The sequence below is a fragment of the Podarcis erhardii genome, assembly GCF_964252035.2.
Source record: "Podarcis erhardii genome assembly, chromosome: 8".
NCBI lineage: Eukaryota > Metazoa > Chordata > Lepidosauria > Squamata > Lacertidae > Podarcis > Podarcis erhardii.
Window position 1 is genome coordinate 25728550 of NC_138499.1, and position 16900 is coordinate 25745449.

Genomic DNA, 16900 nt, shown 5'->3' on the forward strand with positions numbered 1-16900 from the left:
GCTTCCATATCACAAACCAGCCTTTTCTATTGCTCTGTGCTGCAAGTTACTCAACACCAAGCGTAATTCTTCAATATATTTTTTAAAAAATAAACACTGGCAGAAAATCAAAGAATGTACTGAAAGCCCATGAAAGGCGTTTTCAAACTAAACATGGAAAGAATGCTAGAGATAGAAGTGGTTCTGTGGTATCAGATGATGTCCAGCTTTTGTAAGAGTAACATTCTTCCTTCATTATATGCTCCTTATAGAAAATGGAAATCTCTACATTCCCATATGCTCTGTGCCTTGGGTGTTATTCCTCAAACTTTTCTTTAAATTTCATCTCTCTCTCTGTCATGCACACATACTGTGCTGAAAAATGGACAGTGTAGCTGTAAATATTTTTCACTCTTTTAATAGGAAATCAGAATTCACATTTTTAACAGGTCTCTGCACACCTAACCAGTATACCTACCTTCTTCATAAGTATCTACAGGCACCACCACCCCAACTTACGTAGGGGTTACAGTTCCGGGCCCCTGCATGCACAAGTGAAATTTATTAAGTGGGGAGCACCCTCTAAACACCCTTTAAACATCCTCTCTGCCGCTCTTTCTTCAATCCATACCAAAAATACTGTATCCAAATATCCACAACTGTATCCAAAATATTGTATCCAAAATACTGTATCCAAAAATACTGTATCCAAATATCCACAACTAGAATTGAAGATCTGGGGCCAGCAGGAGGCAGGAGCAAGCGAGGGAAAGAGGCTGCGGCTTCTGCGGTACCCCACACGTCAGCTGTTAGATGGGGAGGCTGAGCAGCATAAATAAAGCCCCGCTGCACCTCTAGTCTCTTCAGGGCTTCATTCACCCTCAATGACATTCTCTTCGGGCTCTAGGGAGTGTCTCCTCATAAGCCACGTGGACTCCCCAGTTCTCTCCCGCCATTTCCGGGTTTGAATTGAATTATTTACATCCTACCAACTCAGGTATATGTGGTCACGTGTGAGTTGATTGTGCATAAGTTGCAGAATGCCTGTACTGTATTTTGGAGTGATCTCCAACTGCTGCAAAATCTATATAAAAAAAGAAAAGAAAGCCTGACATCATTCACCCGCAACCCAGCACCGGAGATCTGCAGTAGTTTTGCCAATGCTTATAGGCACATTCCCAATCCCCATTTTGATGATCGTCCAGATGTTTGTTGAATCATCCAAATATGTATTTTGGTGCAAATTGGAATGTATATCTGACACAGGGCCATAAGTTGTAACACATGGCTAGCCCACAGTTGCAGCTGCTTTGAGGTTTTTACTACAATCAAGCGTACAAGTGTTATTAAGTAAATAAATTTCAGGCACCAGCATTTTGTGTTATTCTCACGAATAAACACATTTAAGTGCAGAATTTACTCCACCATATACATTTTTCTACACGTTAGTCAAATGGACAACTGAATTGCAAATTTCAAAGGATGTCTGTGTCTTGATTCATATTTCATTTCAGGAAGGGCAGATTAGATAGGTTCACCTGTAAATGCAACCCAAAACAAATTTCTCCCATCCCTAACTGCAGCTCACCTGAATGGTGCTTTAGTTTCTGCCATTAGTGGATGTCCATATTATGTTTTTATATATGCTGTAAGCTACCTAGAGTGGCTGGGGAAACCCAGCCAGATTTGGGGGGGGGTATATATAATGAAATTATTATTATTATTATTATTATTATTATTATTAAGCTAACACACACATTATTGTCCTTTGTTCCATGCTCCTCAATGTACTTTTTCCTTGCTCTGTTTATCCTGCCACTGGCTGTCTTCTGCTTTCACACTTGTGTTCTTTCTTAATTCCACACCTCTTCATATTCTGTCATTCTTAGGTGTCCATACTGACTGCAGTGTGAGTACGGTATGTTCTTCGCTCTTGAGCCCCTAAACAGTATTTGCCTGAGTGTCTGTGAGGGGTGAACCTCTAGACCAGAGGTTCTCAACCTTTTTGGATCCACAGCTCACTTGACCAACTACATTCTTTCTGCAGCTTCCCTGTGGGGCTCAGGAGCCCAGTTATGTCACCCCTTGCCTGCGGAGCTGGCAGCCCCACACCCCTTTTCAAACCCTTGAAAACCCTTGCGGAGTGTTCCTTCAGCCTCCTCTCTTCTCCCCTCTCCTCGGGAGTTGTCTGGGCAGCCACAGCTGCCACCCCTAGTCTCTGAGCTGGCCCTCCTCCCCCAAAGAGAGGTGCCTCCTCACACTGCCCTACAGGGGCCTGAGAAGCACCCACTGGCCATCCCCAGAGGCAACCTGGGGAGCTTGTAGCTGGGACTGCTGCACCTGTGCAAGCCTTTGGGAAGCAGAGACGTGAGAGAGCATTAGAGGAAGGGTGGAAGGAAAGAAGAACAGAGGCCAGTGTTGCCCACGGCACCCCGGTTATCATTCAAGGCACCCCAGGGTGCCACGGCACACTGGTTGAAAACCACTGCTCCAGGCTGCTTACCTGACTCCTGTGTCAGCTTTCTTTACAGCGCAGGTGAACTGAAGTCCTTCTGCTGCTTCATCTGCCACTCCCTTACAGTTTGCAGGTTTGCGCAGGGCCTCACCTCAGTGGATCTAGTTGAGATATAAACAAATGAGAGTGTAGTTGGGCTTGATAATACGAAGGTCAAGATGTCAGCATTTCCCCTCTCTTTTGCTTTCAGTGGCTGCAGGCAGGGTTGAGTCATCTTGTATAATAAACGTCTTTTTTCAACTCCCGTCCCAGAGCATGGCAACATACTTATTACTCAAGGCCAGGGTTGGTTCCTATAGGAATTGTGATAAATAAGAGGAAGCCCATGATGTACACAGGAAAAATCTGCAAGAATCCATGATTCATGTTTTCTGTCACAGCGATAAAGAAAACATAGCCCTGCTGCAGGTGCAACTATGCTCCTTTCTCTGGAAAATAAGCACAGCTCATCACAATTTTTATAACTGTGTAGGATATTAAAAAAATCATTCTGCCCTTTGTCACTCCCTGTTAACCACTAGTTTTCCTGCAGTATATTCAGTGGTTTTTTTCCTAAAAAATACGTTTAGGGGGACTCTCATTTTCCTACTCATATTGAAATACTGCCCTTCAATGAGACCAAACTTATATTCACAAAATGTTTAGGGTATGCATACCCCTGCGTCCCACCCAGAAAAAAGCACTAAGTAGATTTAACCAAAACATTTATAAAATGCTCAATATCGAAACTGGATCATATCAAGCATATTTAGACTAGAGACAAAGAGCTGATGAAGGTATAATAGAGACATGGTTGCAAATAAAATCAGATTTGTAATCTTAGAACTTGGAATCATACAAAGAAATGCACTTCCATGCAATGCAATTCAGGACTGCCAAAAGGACACACTCCTTAATGAATGGAATTAGCTATCATAGCATGCAGCGGTGGTGAAAGGCTTAGATGACTTCTTTATTTTTTATCGAGATTTTTCAAGTAAATGAAGATCGCATTTGCATAATAGCAAACAAGACGCTTAAGACATAACGAGGAACTTAGTCCTGATGCTACTTGCGGATGCACAGGAATAAAGAGAAAACACACATAATCATGAAAAAAATATACAGACTGCAATATGGAAAGCCAACGATGATAGTTTGTAGATTTTAAGCTAAGGACCAAAATTGTTTAGGTTCATAATGGGCAATATAGATTTGTCTCAAAACAAATTCAGCAAACAGAGATTAAGGGCTTATTATCCAAATTTACCTTTCCTCCACTCTTTCCAAGCGTGGTCAGTGATTTAAAACAGCATGTTGGAGCACCTTTTTTTTTTTTTTCTCCAGAGCTTTCCTTGCAAAAGCCCACTCTTTAAAGCTCAATTGGAGCAAACGTCATTCTGTGGAAAACATGAATTGACGTTTGCTCTGATTAAGATTTAAAGAGTGGTTTTCACAGGTAAAGCTCAGGACAGATTTTTTAAAAATCCCTTTGGACACGGAACTTTAAAGTGCAGACCTCTGCCTGGCAAAAGAGGGACAAAAAAGTAAGTGTGGGTAAGACCCAAGTAACTGAGAAAGATTTTTTTAGATTTAACCTCTCTAAATTGTCTGTTAAAAGTGCCCCTTTTTTGCAGCTGGCCTTCTGATGTGTTAGTAGGGCTTCCTTGCAAGAACAAAAGTAATCCTGTATCTCTGCTGTTTCTGAAAGTTATCCTCTCACAATATAGATGAGTATCCATTATTAATCTAAGATGAGCTATCTGTAGACTGGAACCTTTGAAATGTAATATCTAATAATGGATATTGGCGCTGAATGCTGTTCTTTCCAAGCTTATCATCTGGGGCCCAGGACCTGCACATCTCTGAGGGATTTCTGGAGGCCAGATAGGTTTTTTAATATAAAAAAGGTATACACATTTGTTTAAATTCCATTGTGCATTACACATTTATGCAAGGCTCTTTGGTAGGCTAAGATAAAAGCACACCAAGAACTCTGGCCAATATAAGTTTCAACAGTGGGAGTGGTCCCTACTTGCAAATCAGTAGTCAATTGTAACAAAAACTAATCATTCAAAAGTATGTATTCTGACAAGGATTCCAAACTCTAATAGAGATTCCAAACTCAAACAGAGATTTCAAACTCAAACTCATAAGGATATGTATAACACAATAATTCGTTACAGTATTAGAGATAAGAGTTTATGAGTAGAGATAAGTTCATGTTAGTCCATAGTCAAATCTTGCGTGAAGATCTTAGTTTCAGTCATTGAGCAGAAGTCAGAAGTCAATTATGGATCAGAGACCAGGACAGGGCCCTGTGTCTTCCTGAACACGCAAACACTCAGATGGTGGACAACTTTGACGGCTGTAAAAAGAGGATTGGACAAATTCAATGGTACTCTGAGCCATGTTGACTCTTGCCCTCCTTCCACAGTCACAGACAGTCATGTTTCTGCATGACAGTTGCTAGAGACCACAGGAGGGAAGAGTGCTCTTGCACTCGGGTCCTGTTGAGAGTTTCCCACAGGCATCTGGGTTGTCACTGTGAAAACAGGATGTTGGACTAGCATGCTACGCAACTGTCCCATTTTAAGCATTACAGCCTAGCTTCTGATCCCAATCTCGGATGCCCTGTTTTGGCTGCCATGCTCTGACCACGCCAGAAGACAGGACCAAAAGATGCAGATTTTTTTCATCCTGCGCTGTGGAACATGTCAGTTGGAAGTAAAACATGCCTTGCCCCCTCCCCCACAAGCCCACATCACCAATCTTCTTCCTCCTTCCACCATGGCTTTCCAGCCAATGTACTTCCGGAAGCCATTACCGCTGCGTTTCAAATCTTAGGAAAATAAACTTTATACTGTTTCGCTGGAGCTAACCTAACATAAAATGTAACCAGCTCCCATAACCTTAATTTTATAGTAACAAACAATATTTCAAAGGACTTCTGCTTATCATGGGAATTCTGAGACTTCACTGCACGCTAGGTTTACAGATAAATGTGCCATGAAAATAAGATACTTTTTGACTGCTTTGAGGTGTTGTTTTTTCTACAATCAAGCAGTGTACGAAATAAAATTCATTTATAGCATTTTTTAAAAAAAGAAATCACCCTGCAAAACAAAATGCCTGTTTGATTAAATTCAGAGCTTAATCAAATAAGCCCAATATTTCCTCTCTATCAACTTCAGGCCTCTTCTTGCGTTTTTAAAGGCAAGGTTCACGGCTGTCTTCTCTCACAGTTTTCTCTTGGAGGTAAATTCATTAATTATAGCTGCATGTATCTTCAAACACAGGTGTGGCTTGTGAAACTGTACCCATAAGTAAAGATTTATTTCCTCACGTGTACGTTCTGTTTTCTTTTTTTTCCCATGACTGTGCTTGCACTGGCATTCTGCATCAGTTTGGGATATATATATATATATACATATATATATGCACACAATCAGCTCAATCTAATACTTCCTTGCAGGCACAGAACTTCCATCGCTCATACAAATCTTCTACCCACAAGCGTTTTCCCATACGCTTTAGTGGAGGGGGGCAGTTCTGTGCATACATCCCTTTGCTTTCCCACTACATCTCATTAACCTACTTACAGACCTGTTTTGCACCATGTCTTCTACTTCTACTTCTTTTCTCTCTCTCTCTCTCTCTCTCTCTCTCTCTCTCTCTCTCTCTCTCGTACTGCAAAACATACAACTGCAAAGAATAAAAATGTGGTCTACTATGAATGGTTTCACACAAACTATACCACTGGCGGGAAACCTGCAACCATCAAGATGCTGCTGGACCACAATTCCCGTAATCCTTGCCTACAAACAATGCTGGCTAGAGCTGATGGGAGAGTCGGGTGGCACCTGGAGAGCCACATTTCTAGAGTAAAGGGGAACTCCTGCATCTCGTGCAAGAGGGAAGTCGTGTGAAGATCTATGTATGCTCCCAGAGCAGAAGCCACTCATGTACCTCTCGGCAGGCAGAGCAGGCAAGTTGTCCCTTCGGCTGACATCACACTGGAAAGGGACAAGCTTTGCATGCAGATAAATGTTTGATCCCAGGCAATTCTTGTCAAAGGTGTCATGCAGAAGGTGGTGGCAAAGAACTCTGTCAAGCACCTGGAGAGCCACTTCCAGTGAGATTGGCAAGGCTAGGCTAGAGACGGAGAAATAGTTTGATGTGGTAGAATGAAGCTTCCTTTCGTAGAATCACAGAATTGTAGAGCTGGAAGGGGCCACAAGGGTCATTTAGTTCAACCCCCTGCGATGCAGGAATCTCAGCTAAAGCATCCATGATGTCCAACCTCTGTAATCCTTTGTTTACAAAGAGAACTGTTCATAAACCATCATCATCCCATGTGATGCTATGCACCACGTTTAACTATTAAACTCTCTCCTGTGTTAGATCTGTTTTCCATAGGAAACTGCCTTATGTCAGGGCAGTCTATTTGTCCACCTCAATCAGAACTGTCTGCTCTGAGTTCATTCTGTTCATATGTGTGTGTTTGTGTGTGTGTGTGTGTATTGTTTAGTTGTGTCCGACTTTTCGTGACCCCATGGACCAGAGCACGCCAGGCACTCCTGTCTTCCACTGCCTCCCGCAGTTTGGTCAAACTCATGTTAGTAGCTTCGAGAACACTGTCCAACCATCTCATCCTCTGTCATCCCCTTCTCCTTGTGCCCTCCATCTTTCCCAACATCAGGGTCTTTTCCAGGGAGTCTTCTCTTCTCATGAGGTGGCCAAAGTATTGGAGCTTCAACTTCAGGATCTGTCCTCCCAGTGAGCACTCAGGACTGATTTCCTTTAGAATGGATGGATGGATGGATGGATGGATGGATGGATGGATATATATATATATATATATATATATATATATATATATATATATATATATCACATTAAATATGGCCATGCTCAGATTCTGCTCAGTTTCCTGCCAATGCACCAAAATCTGAGAAGTTTCACCCAGAAATAGAAGTTATTTCCACAAATAATTGGTCAATTTCAAAGCTGTTAGGAAGATTGTTACCTAGCACCACTGGTGTATCCCCATAGTGAAGGGTGCTGCAGACATTACTTTATGAGCGCACTCCCTAAGAGATCCTGGGCAAAGCCTCAAAGGATACCAATGATTCAGAATAATTTATGCATGTGTGCCATTAACCGCTAAATTTGTCAGTGCCTTGCACGCTATAATGACTTAGCGATCTTTGCATGTTTTCTAATTACTGGAGCCCCTTCTTGCTCTTAAAATTATGCCTTCATGTTCTGTGTAATTACCCTAAAGGGGTGAGATCAGAAGTTGTGCGTCACCTGCAAGATTAAAAAACAAAAACATGGATTTCATTCTTTCTCCCTTTCATTCTCTACCTATATTGGCTAACTAATCATATCAATAAAAGTACTTGCAGGTGATAATTTGGGCATTTTCCAGAGACGGTTACTAAAGGTTGAACCTGTTTGTACTGAAATGATTGCTTCAAATGTAATTCCACTTGTATCTTGCTCCTTAAATGTCACACTGCAGTGCCCCCTGCTGGTGGAGATATCCTAAAGTTTGAACAAAATCATTGGAGTTGCTTGTGCTTTTTAGCGACGCTCTTCTCACAGCAAGAAACATAATATTTCGCAACAATCTTAATCTCATAGTTTTTCTTATCCCAGCACTTTGGGAAATCACACAATTTCTCTTCTTGAAAAAGACAAAATTGGTGCCTGTGCAGCAATGCTGTCTTGCCAGCCGTGAACTACATCCCAAATTGGAGCTCTGTTGCTTAAGCTTTTCATAGAATTGTAGAATTGCAGACTTGGATAGAGCCCTGAAGATCATTTAGCCCAACCCCTAGCAATGCAGGGATCTCATCTAAATCATCCATAACAGATGGCCATCCAGGCTCTCTAAGAAGAGGAGTTTGGATTTGATATCCTGCTTTATCACTCCCCTTAAGGAGTCTCAAAGCGGCTAACATTCTCCTTTCCCTTCCTCCCCCACAACAAACACTCTGTGAGGTGAGTGGGACTGAGAGACTTCAAAGAAGTGTGACTGGCCCAAGGTCACCCAGCAGCTGCATGTGGAGGAGCGGAGACGCGAACCCAGTTCACCAGATTACGAGTCCACCACTCTTAACCACCGCACCACACTGGCTTTCCAAGGAAGGAGATTCCAGGTCCTTTAATTGCAGGTGTCGAGGCCTGACCCTGGAATCATTTGTATGTGCTCTACTAGCAAACTGCAGTCTCTCCCCCCACCCCAAATGTTTGGAGGAGCCAGGTTCACCTCCCTCCCAGGAGTGGTTAAAAGCAGCTTCAGACCTCATACTTGTGAGATCCTCGATATCCAAACAAAACCAGTGGCAAGATTGCAATCCCCAGGCTACTTCTCTCACCTCTCACAGGCCTTTTGGTTCACCACATGACCCAGAAAAACTGCCTGTGGACAAACGTCGGCTCCCTCGGCCTATAGAGCGAGGTGAGCGCGCAACCCCAGAGTCGTCCGCAACTGGACCTAACGGTCAGGGGTATCTTTACCTTTTTATGCCTTCTGGACTTCTAGGTTGGCAGGCTTGTGTTTCTTCAGGTTATCTACGGTCCTGACACTTCTCTTTCTTTAGAAATGAAGTGCCGCTTGCTGAGCCTACAGGATCTGAAACAGCGTGCCAGAGAAAGCAGGTGTGGCATATTTATTTTTATTTTTTGATGGTGCACTTAATTATTGCTGATTTGGAAGTGGGAACTTTTTGATACACACCAGCATAAGCCAATGGTGCTTTTTTTCTGCCAGAAACTCTTTTACAATTGTTTGCTATACCTCATAGAGATCAAACAGGCATGGTTATGAGTGGAAATTTTGAAACTGTGCCAGATTCATTAAAAAGGATACTGGCTCATGAGTAGGGGTTGATTTTGGGTTCAGAGGGTGTTTTCTCTCTCCCTCCACCCCTTTTTTTTAATTTGCATTGCAACATTTATTTATTTAAAAACATTTTCCTGCTGTGTCTTGTACATGCAGAAACACCTGTGCTGTTACAGAGCTGACCTACTTATCCAAAAATAATTTTTCCTGTGTGGCTGTAACCACTTAAAAATATGTTATTCCTAGGCGAACTAAATTCATAGGGGAGATATTCCAGATCTTTTAATATACAGACATATTGGATGGCTTAAGAGACTGGCAACGGGTGGCAATATTTTTTAACCTTTTGTGTTGTCAGTTCAAATACAGTGCATTCAGCATACACTGTACAGATTTCCTCAGTCAAGCTGTGTATATGTTTGAAAGTGCTTAGCCAGTTTGGTCCATTGGAGAATGTATTAGATTTATGCCTAGGACAATGCTTGCCCCATTATGAACTCATTTGGTGTCTTTGGGTCAGTCAGCCTCAGCTATCCATCTGTAAAATTAAAGAATTATTTGCATGCTTCTTATCTACGCCGTGTAGGTGTGGGAAATCAGGACACATCTGCTGACAAGATACAAAAGGCACCAACTATCTGCACTTTCCAGAAACAAATTTAGTTCTGAAAGGCTTCCTCAGCTGGATAAATGGATCTTTGCCATGGATATCTTATTTTGTAGGGTTTTGGTTTTCTTTTAGATGTATATGCTGTTTTTGTGCTGTTTCTAAACTGTTTTTGCTGTGTTTATTGTACATCACCTTGAGACAATTGTATCAAAAATGAATAATAACATCATCAAATTGCTTACTGGACCCCACATAGAGCCTTAATAGCAAAAGGACTGACAGTTCAAACTAGGAGGGGGAGTCACTTGCCCAGGAACAAGGTCCACATTTAATCCAGATTCACATGGAGCAATTTTTTTTTTTAAAAAGGCAGCCCCTTCTAGGATTCACATAGCCATTGTTCAAAGTTCCAGCAAGGCTGACAGTCGCTTGCCTTGGTGAAATGCCACTTACATATTCATTTAGATACCCAGGTGTTATGTACAACCCTAGCTTGCACCCACATTCCTTTGCCTGGATTATCTGTTTCCAGCATCTTGTCAAGTTATAGACTTAAATAACACACAATTCTTTCCCACAACTATAAAGAATAATTTCACAGTCTCTTTTGCTGGCCTTGCATTTATTCAGACATGCAAGTTCCCTTTCCGTTTCTCCACAGCAAGATTGCTATCCATAATCTCTGATTCAAAAAATGCCTGCAGACTCTTGGAGGGATGGAACAAACACAGCCTCTGGAAAGAGGATCACTATGCATTTGGTGACTGAAACAAGATCATTCACATTGTCCCATTATTCCTCCAGCTAATGCATCTTTTCCTTTATTTCCCCCCATGTATTGTTGCATCTCAACCAAATGATCCTGTATTTCTTTGTTAGCTTCACTTGCACCTTTCAGATATTTGCACAGCTCCTGTATACCTTGACATAATGCTTTGCATTTTGTCTCCCATTCATCAGCAAAACTCTTGTATGAATTAGACAACTCAATATGGGTGTTTCGTTCATTGTGGGATCTCTCTTCCATACTAGCACGCTGCTGTACTTTTGCCTCCTTCACTTCTACTGAAAGATCTGCCACCTGTTTCTGTAGATTTTCATTTGATTTTTTTAGTTCACTGACTTCCTTTTCCATGCAGGACACTTCTTCTTTCTTGTTCTGCAGGTCATACTGAAGACCCACAATTTCACTTCTTTTTTCCCAAGCAAGAACCAGAAGTTCATCTGTTTTTGCCTTCAGTTCTGCAGCCAACCGAATGTTCTGATTATGCAAGAATTCTTTTTCATCCTCCCATTTTTTCTCAGAATACTTTATTGATCTCTGTAGCTCATCCAGCTTTAACTGTAGCTCTGCCTTTGCAGCATTGGCTACTGTGAGCTCTTCTTTCAGATGTTCTACATCTTCTTGAATGCGCTCCGACTCTTGAGCTGGCTTCCCCCCTATGGCTTTGGGCATCTTGGCCTTATCAGCCAATTCCAGGAAGACAGGCTCATCCCCTCCACCAGTGGGCACAATGCAGGCCTCAACTGGCCTCTTTGGACTACTAGTGGCATCTCCCACCTGAGCCACTTCTGGCATAAATTGGCTCTCAGGCAATCTTCGTTTCTCCAAGATAAACTGCTCTACCTTTGGAACATTCAATGCAAGGCCTGCTTGGGACACTCTCTGCACAGATCCTACCTCCTCATATTCTCTGGCAACCTGTTTCTCCTTTATTTCCCTTCTAAACATCGCTAATTCATACTTCTTCCTCTGTTCCCGTTCTATCTGTTTCTGATGCTCCATCTCTCTTTGGTTTCTTTTATTCTCCATCATTAATTCCAATTCTTTCTGGCTCTCTTTCGTTTTCTTCTTCTGTTCCACTTCCAGACGTGTCATCTCCAACACCTCCTTTATCCTCCAGTAGTCTATTGAGTCAAGATCCATAGCTTCATCCTTACAAGCCTCTTTTGACCTGGGTGCTTTGTTACACAGCATTCTTTAATTTCTCTCCTCAGACCCAAACAAAGTTGTTGCGCTTGTTCTGCAATCAAATTTTGAAGCATTTCAAGGTGACTCGCTGGTTTTATTACACTGTTTCAAAAATCCCACTAACGTGTATCTCACACATTCAAATCTTACAAATTCTCCTCTCAGATACATAACTCTTATATATTAATAACCCATAACTTCAAATCCCACACCGCTGAGGCCAAATTGTGAATCTGCTCTCAAAGATTTAGCTCCTATATATTAGGACCCTGCTCTGCTACTAAATTTTGATCCCACTCTCACAGTTTTAACTCCTATATAGCAATATCTCACAGCTTTGGATGCCACCAGGCTGCCAACAAATTGTGACATTTCCTGGGCAAATCTACAAGCTCCTGTCCCCAAGTTCTCACTAAAGTCAGTTCCTCAGCTACTCCTCTAAGTCCAGACTAAAAATACATGAAACTGCCTATTCTACCTTGAAGAACAACTGTCCTAACTCTGTTACATATACTTCAATTATGCCTCTCATCTTGTTCCCCCTTTCCCTCAGACTCTCACAGCCAAATCTCTCTCCTTTCAACTGTCATTTTCCAACCGACTCTCTCTACCTGTCATTCAACTTTAACTCCGCCCACCATTCCATTCCACTTCTCTGCTGTCTGTCCTTCTTGCACTCACTCTTCTGTCACAGTCAAGCGTATGTGGGGCTCATGATGTGTAGCGAGGCCCTAACCAGGAAGGTGCTGCTATCCTGCCATAGAATCCCAACCCCCAAAGTCTGAATCCCCACCTGAGTCATGCAGCAGTGCCTCCAGTGCTTTTTTTCCCCTTTAAAAAATGTTTAGGGGTACTTTCATTTTGACTCAAGAAAATCACCATTTTATAGTTCAAATCGGGGGAAATAAATGCAGTAAATGGACAAAAGTACAGTCGTACCTCGGGTTAAGAACTTAATTCATTCTGGAGGTCCTTTCTTAACCTGAAACTGTTCTTAACCTGAGGTACCACTTTAGCTAATGGGGCCTCCCGCTACCGCTGTGCGATTTCTGTTCTCATCCTGAAGCAAAGTTCTTAACCCGAGGTACTATTTCTGGGTTAGTGGAGTCTGTAACCTGAAGCGTCTGTAAACTGAAGCGTCTGTAATCCAAGGTACCACTGTACAAAGAACATGCTTCTATTGGAGATTCAGGAAACACTGGGAAAGGAAATGAAGCTGCCATCAGAGGTGGTAACAATGAAACTGACAAATCACCATGCTAGATTCCAACTCCTACTTCACACATTAAACGCCCGCTTCTGTCTGAGACTCAGGAAACATTGTAACAGGAAATGAGGCCGCCACCGGGGGTAGCAACAGAACTGACGACTCACCACACAATTCAACAGAACTAACAATTCACTGTGCTAAAGAAGAAAGTAAAAAAATTAAAAGTTTTAGTTTCTTCTCCCGTTAGATTCACAAAATGTTTAGGGGTATGTGTCCCCCCAGAAAAAAAGCACTGAGTGCCTATGAAGCAGCAGCAGTGGGTTCCAATTAGATTTCACTGAAAGCCACCACTTCCCCACCAGCAATAGAAGTTGCAAGGAAAGCAGGGGACCTGTGGGGGCACCACCTCTTGGGGTTCTGCCGCCTGAGGTGGCTGCCTCAGCCTGCCTCATGGCCAGGGCAGCCCTGGTCTCAACAAACAAAGGAATTGAGGAGGGGGTGAGATCCAAATGATGAGATATGGAACACTACTCTGCAATCATACCCTAGTTATATTTTAGCCCCCTGCCCAAGGGAGAGGTGGTTTTGGCAAGCAGGTGATGGTAGGCAGGGCTGGTGAGTAAAATGAGCAAGGACACAGCATAATAAATATATATATATACACTTCCATTTCCAAGAGTGTGAAGGGAAGATGGGGCGGTGCTGCTTTGTCTTTGAAGCTCAGACATCAAGCAACTGAAAATTGGTCAAAACCGTGTGAGCGATGTATTCATCACCAACATGGCTCATCCTCCGCCCCCCACACTTTCCCCATCACTTTGCTTACAGCAGAAAGTCTTATCTTACGGGGAAGAAACAGCTTTGTTACGCAAGAGCTCCAAATCAGCTTAAGTTGTGCAAGCTGAATTTGCCAGCATGGGATTGAATTCCCCTGAAAACAGTCTGAGAGCATACTCTATCCCTATCCGTTCTGATATTGCTGTCCATGTACACATGTACATGGGCACTTGCTAAAGCTGGTCGGGAACTGAGCCAAAAGGGAGAAGGTGCTATTTTGTATTGCAAATGTGTGCCGCTGCATTTCTGAGGGACACCTGAAAGGCTGCCAACAACGTATTTGACTTGTGCATTCCTTAAGCCCCTCGCACTGAAAGAACAAGTGCTCCCTTTCCACATGTGATGTATTTTGAGACAAAAGGTTTCTTTAAGATGTCCCCCCCCCCCCCGCAAGCCTTCAGGCTCCTCCTGATCCTTTTTCAAATTACAGAGATGATGGTATACCAGGGAGAATTGTGATTAGTCTAAACTCTCCACAGCTGCGAGGGATGGATGTAAAAATTCCACTTGAGGATCCACAACTTCTGGACTCAATTTACCTACATGACACCACGACCTAAACCAAGGGAGTGCTTGAAAAAGACTTGGAGAGGCATCAGGGCTATTCAGTTTCTTCCATAGCATCAGCCACTGAGGGGCTCACAACCGCCCTGCCCAACACGTCTGTCATTATAGGGCAGTGATATTATAGGAGCCTTGAGAGGTGGAGGAAGGGGAACGGAACAACAATATAAAAAGCTCCAAGTACAAGAGAATCTAAAGAGGGCTTGCAATTCATTACTTATGGTACCAAGAGGATTATAAAACACCTTGTAACTGAAAGGCTTCGCCTGTAGCTGTTAAGGACTGCAGGCTTTGCTTTTTCTTTTTAAAGAAAAAAAGAAAAAAAGGAGTCTGACGAATGTTGAGCGATCTTGGCAGGAGAAATCCAGCAATAGGTTTTCTGTCATTTTGCTTAGAAGAGACAATGATTCTTAGTTCAGAGAGGCTCTTCTGATTGTTTCCTTGGGTTACCAATCAAACACAACATAACAGAGCATTCCCCTTCTGTCACTTTTATGAATGAATAGAAAGAGACAATAGTGGCCACATGCCAAGGACTTTGAACACACGGCACACCAAACAGCATTTTATACCTATACACATTTGGAATATTTCATGGTACCTGTGCAGGCCCAAAGAATAAGTTATTATAAGGCTGATAAAATTCAAGAGAGGAGAATACACATGTTTCTTAATCACACTTCCTGCATAAAATGTGAAGCTGCACTGGTTTTCAAAGAGGATGGATAGATGGTAGGTAGGTAGATAGATAGATAGATAGATAGATAGATAGATGATAGATAGATAGATATGTAATATATATAACGAAAAATGGTAAGAGTAACAAACATGGAGGTAGTTTGAGCTGATTTGTTCCTCATAAACTATATGTTCCATCATCATAGCTTAATAAACAAATTAATTAAAGTGTAAAGAGAAATATGTGGCCTTACTATTCAATAGTTGACCACCTTTCTATAAATTTGTCATTAGTGTTGTATATTTTTAGTCCTGAAATGGAATATAAATTTTACTCAACAGGGCAACTATATGTCATTTGCCCTGCTAGCGAGGTAGGTGGTGCTGTTGCTTCCCTTCGTATATTTCATAGAATCATAAAATCGTAGAATTGTAGAGCTGGAAGGGATCCTAAGGATCATCTAGTCCAACCCCCTGCCGTGCAGGAATGAGAAAGAGCAGAGGAGGCCACTTTGAACCCACAACCGCTCAGCCACATTGTTTTATTTTCTATCAAAAAAGGAGTGCTCTTATTTTAAAAGAAGACATCACAGAGTTGCAAATGCGCAGGGATTAAAAAGCTGTGGCCTCCCAGATGTTGTCAGACTCCAAGTCCCTAATACCACTTCAGTGGCATTTGCAAATAGTTGTACCCCCATAGTTGATTGATACAAATAAAGACGGATTCACATCGAACCTGGGTTTGAAAGGCATACATATTACAGCCGTCTTAGTCCTATAGTAACTTCCAGGAGAAAATTCTATGCACCCTTGCAATCTTACACACCTGTCTACCCACATCCCACGGGCATCAGTGGGGCTTAGTCCCAGATAAGGTTGCATAGGGCTGCAGCCTTGGAAAGTAAGTTCCATTGAGTACAACGAGGCTCAGTGGCGTAGCGTGGGTTGTCAGCACCCGGGGCAAGGCAAGTAATTTGCGCCCCCTAACCCGTGGATTTGCGCCCCCTAACCCTAACCCCCAGATGTTGCGCCCGGTGCGGCCGGGCCCCCCTGCACCCCCCACGCTACGCCACTGACGAGGCTTACTTCCGAGTAAGCATTAGAAGATGCTCTGTGGTCCAAACAAGAGAAAGAAAACGTAGGAGACTGTCATATGACAGCAGGGTGAATAACTGCGATTCGGTACAGAATAAAAAAGGGGGTTGCGCTTGTCGTAAAACAAAAGACCAAACAAACATGTATCAATTCGAAAGAGCAATTTTTTTAAAAAAAATGCCCATTGTAAAGCTATTTAGGGAATAAATTTATAACTGCTCTTGTTGGAAAGCCAAACCCCAGTGCTCTCTGTTGCACGCTGCATCCTTATAGATGTCTGCCAAAATGTTTATAATGATATTTTAACTCTGCTTAATCTTGTTAAATCATTTTAGGCGGTTGTGGCGGCGAAGCAGCCTAACAGGAGACATTGCACAGGCAGACGTTGCATTCCAAAGTGAGCTCAGTTGTTGTGCAAGAGGCAACACGTATGTTCTGTAGTCGTGGCCGAGTGGTTAAGGCGATGGACTAGAAATCCATTGGGGTCTCCCCGCGCAGGTTCGAATCCTGCCGACTACGTGCGAGACAAAGAAAAATAATTTTGTCTACGTGCTTCGTGAATGTGCCGTTCTGCTTTTAACTTTCAATCCCAGACTTTAAGGAATAGG

The 16900-nt window shown here is 42.5% G+C and overlaps 1 protein-coding gene across 4 annotated transcripts; it reads right to left on the reverse strand.

The window, feature by feature from the left end:
• Positions 1 to 381: 381 nt before the first annotated feature.
• Positions 382 to 12540, reverse strand: LOC309348781 (uncharacterized protein). Of its 4 annotated transcripts, XR_014159548.1 has the most exons (5): positions 12387 to 12530; positions 9002 to 9116; positions 2483 to 2595; positions 700 to 1063; positions 382 to 638 (listed from the first exon to the last, which is right to left on the reverse strand). XR_014159548.1 is itself a non-coding variant. In XM_081874524.1 (2 exons), the coding sequence occupies exon 2, from the start codon at positions 11912 to 11914 to the stop codon at positions 10712 to 10714; it is 1203 nt and encodes a 400-aa protein (XP_081730650.1). In that variant the 5' UTR covers positions 11915 to 11960; positions 12387 to 12540; the 3' UTR covers positions 9587 to 10711. The 4 variants fall into 4 exon arrangements, 2 of the variants coding, with proteins under 2 accessions (XP_081730650.1, XP_081730651.1); XR_014159549.1 differs by lacking the exon at positions 9002 to 9116 and having other exon boundaries at positions 12387 to 12528; XM_081874524.1 differs by lacking the exons at positions 382 to 638; positions 700 to 1063; positions 2483 to 2595; positions 9002 to 9116 and adding an exon at positions 9587 to 11960 and having other exon boundaries at positions 12387 to 12540.
• Between the last annotated feature and the right edge of the window lie 4360 nt (positions 12541 to 16900).

Excerpts from the sequence above, each read along its gene's own strand:
- LOC309348781 (XM_081874524.1), bottom strand. The coding sequence starts at position 11,914 with ATGCTGTGTAACAAAGCACCCAGGTCAAAAGAGGCTTGTAAGGATGAA.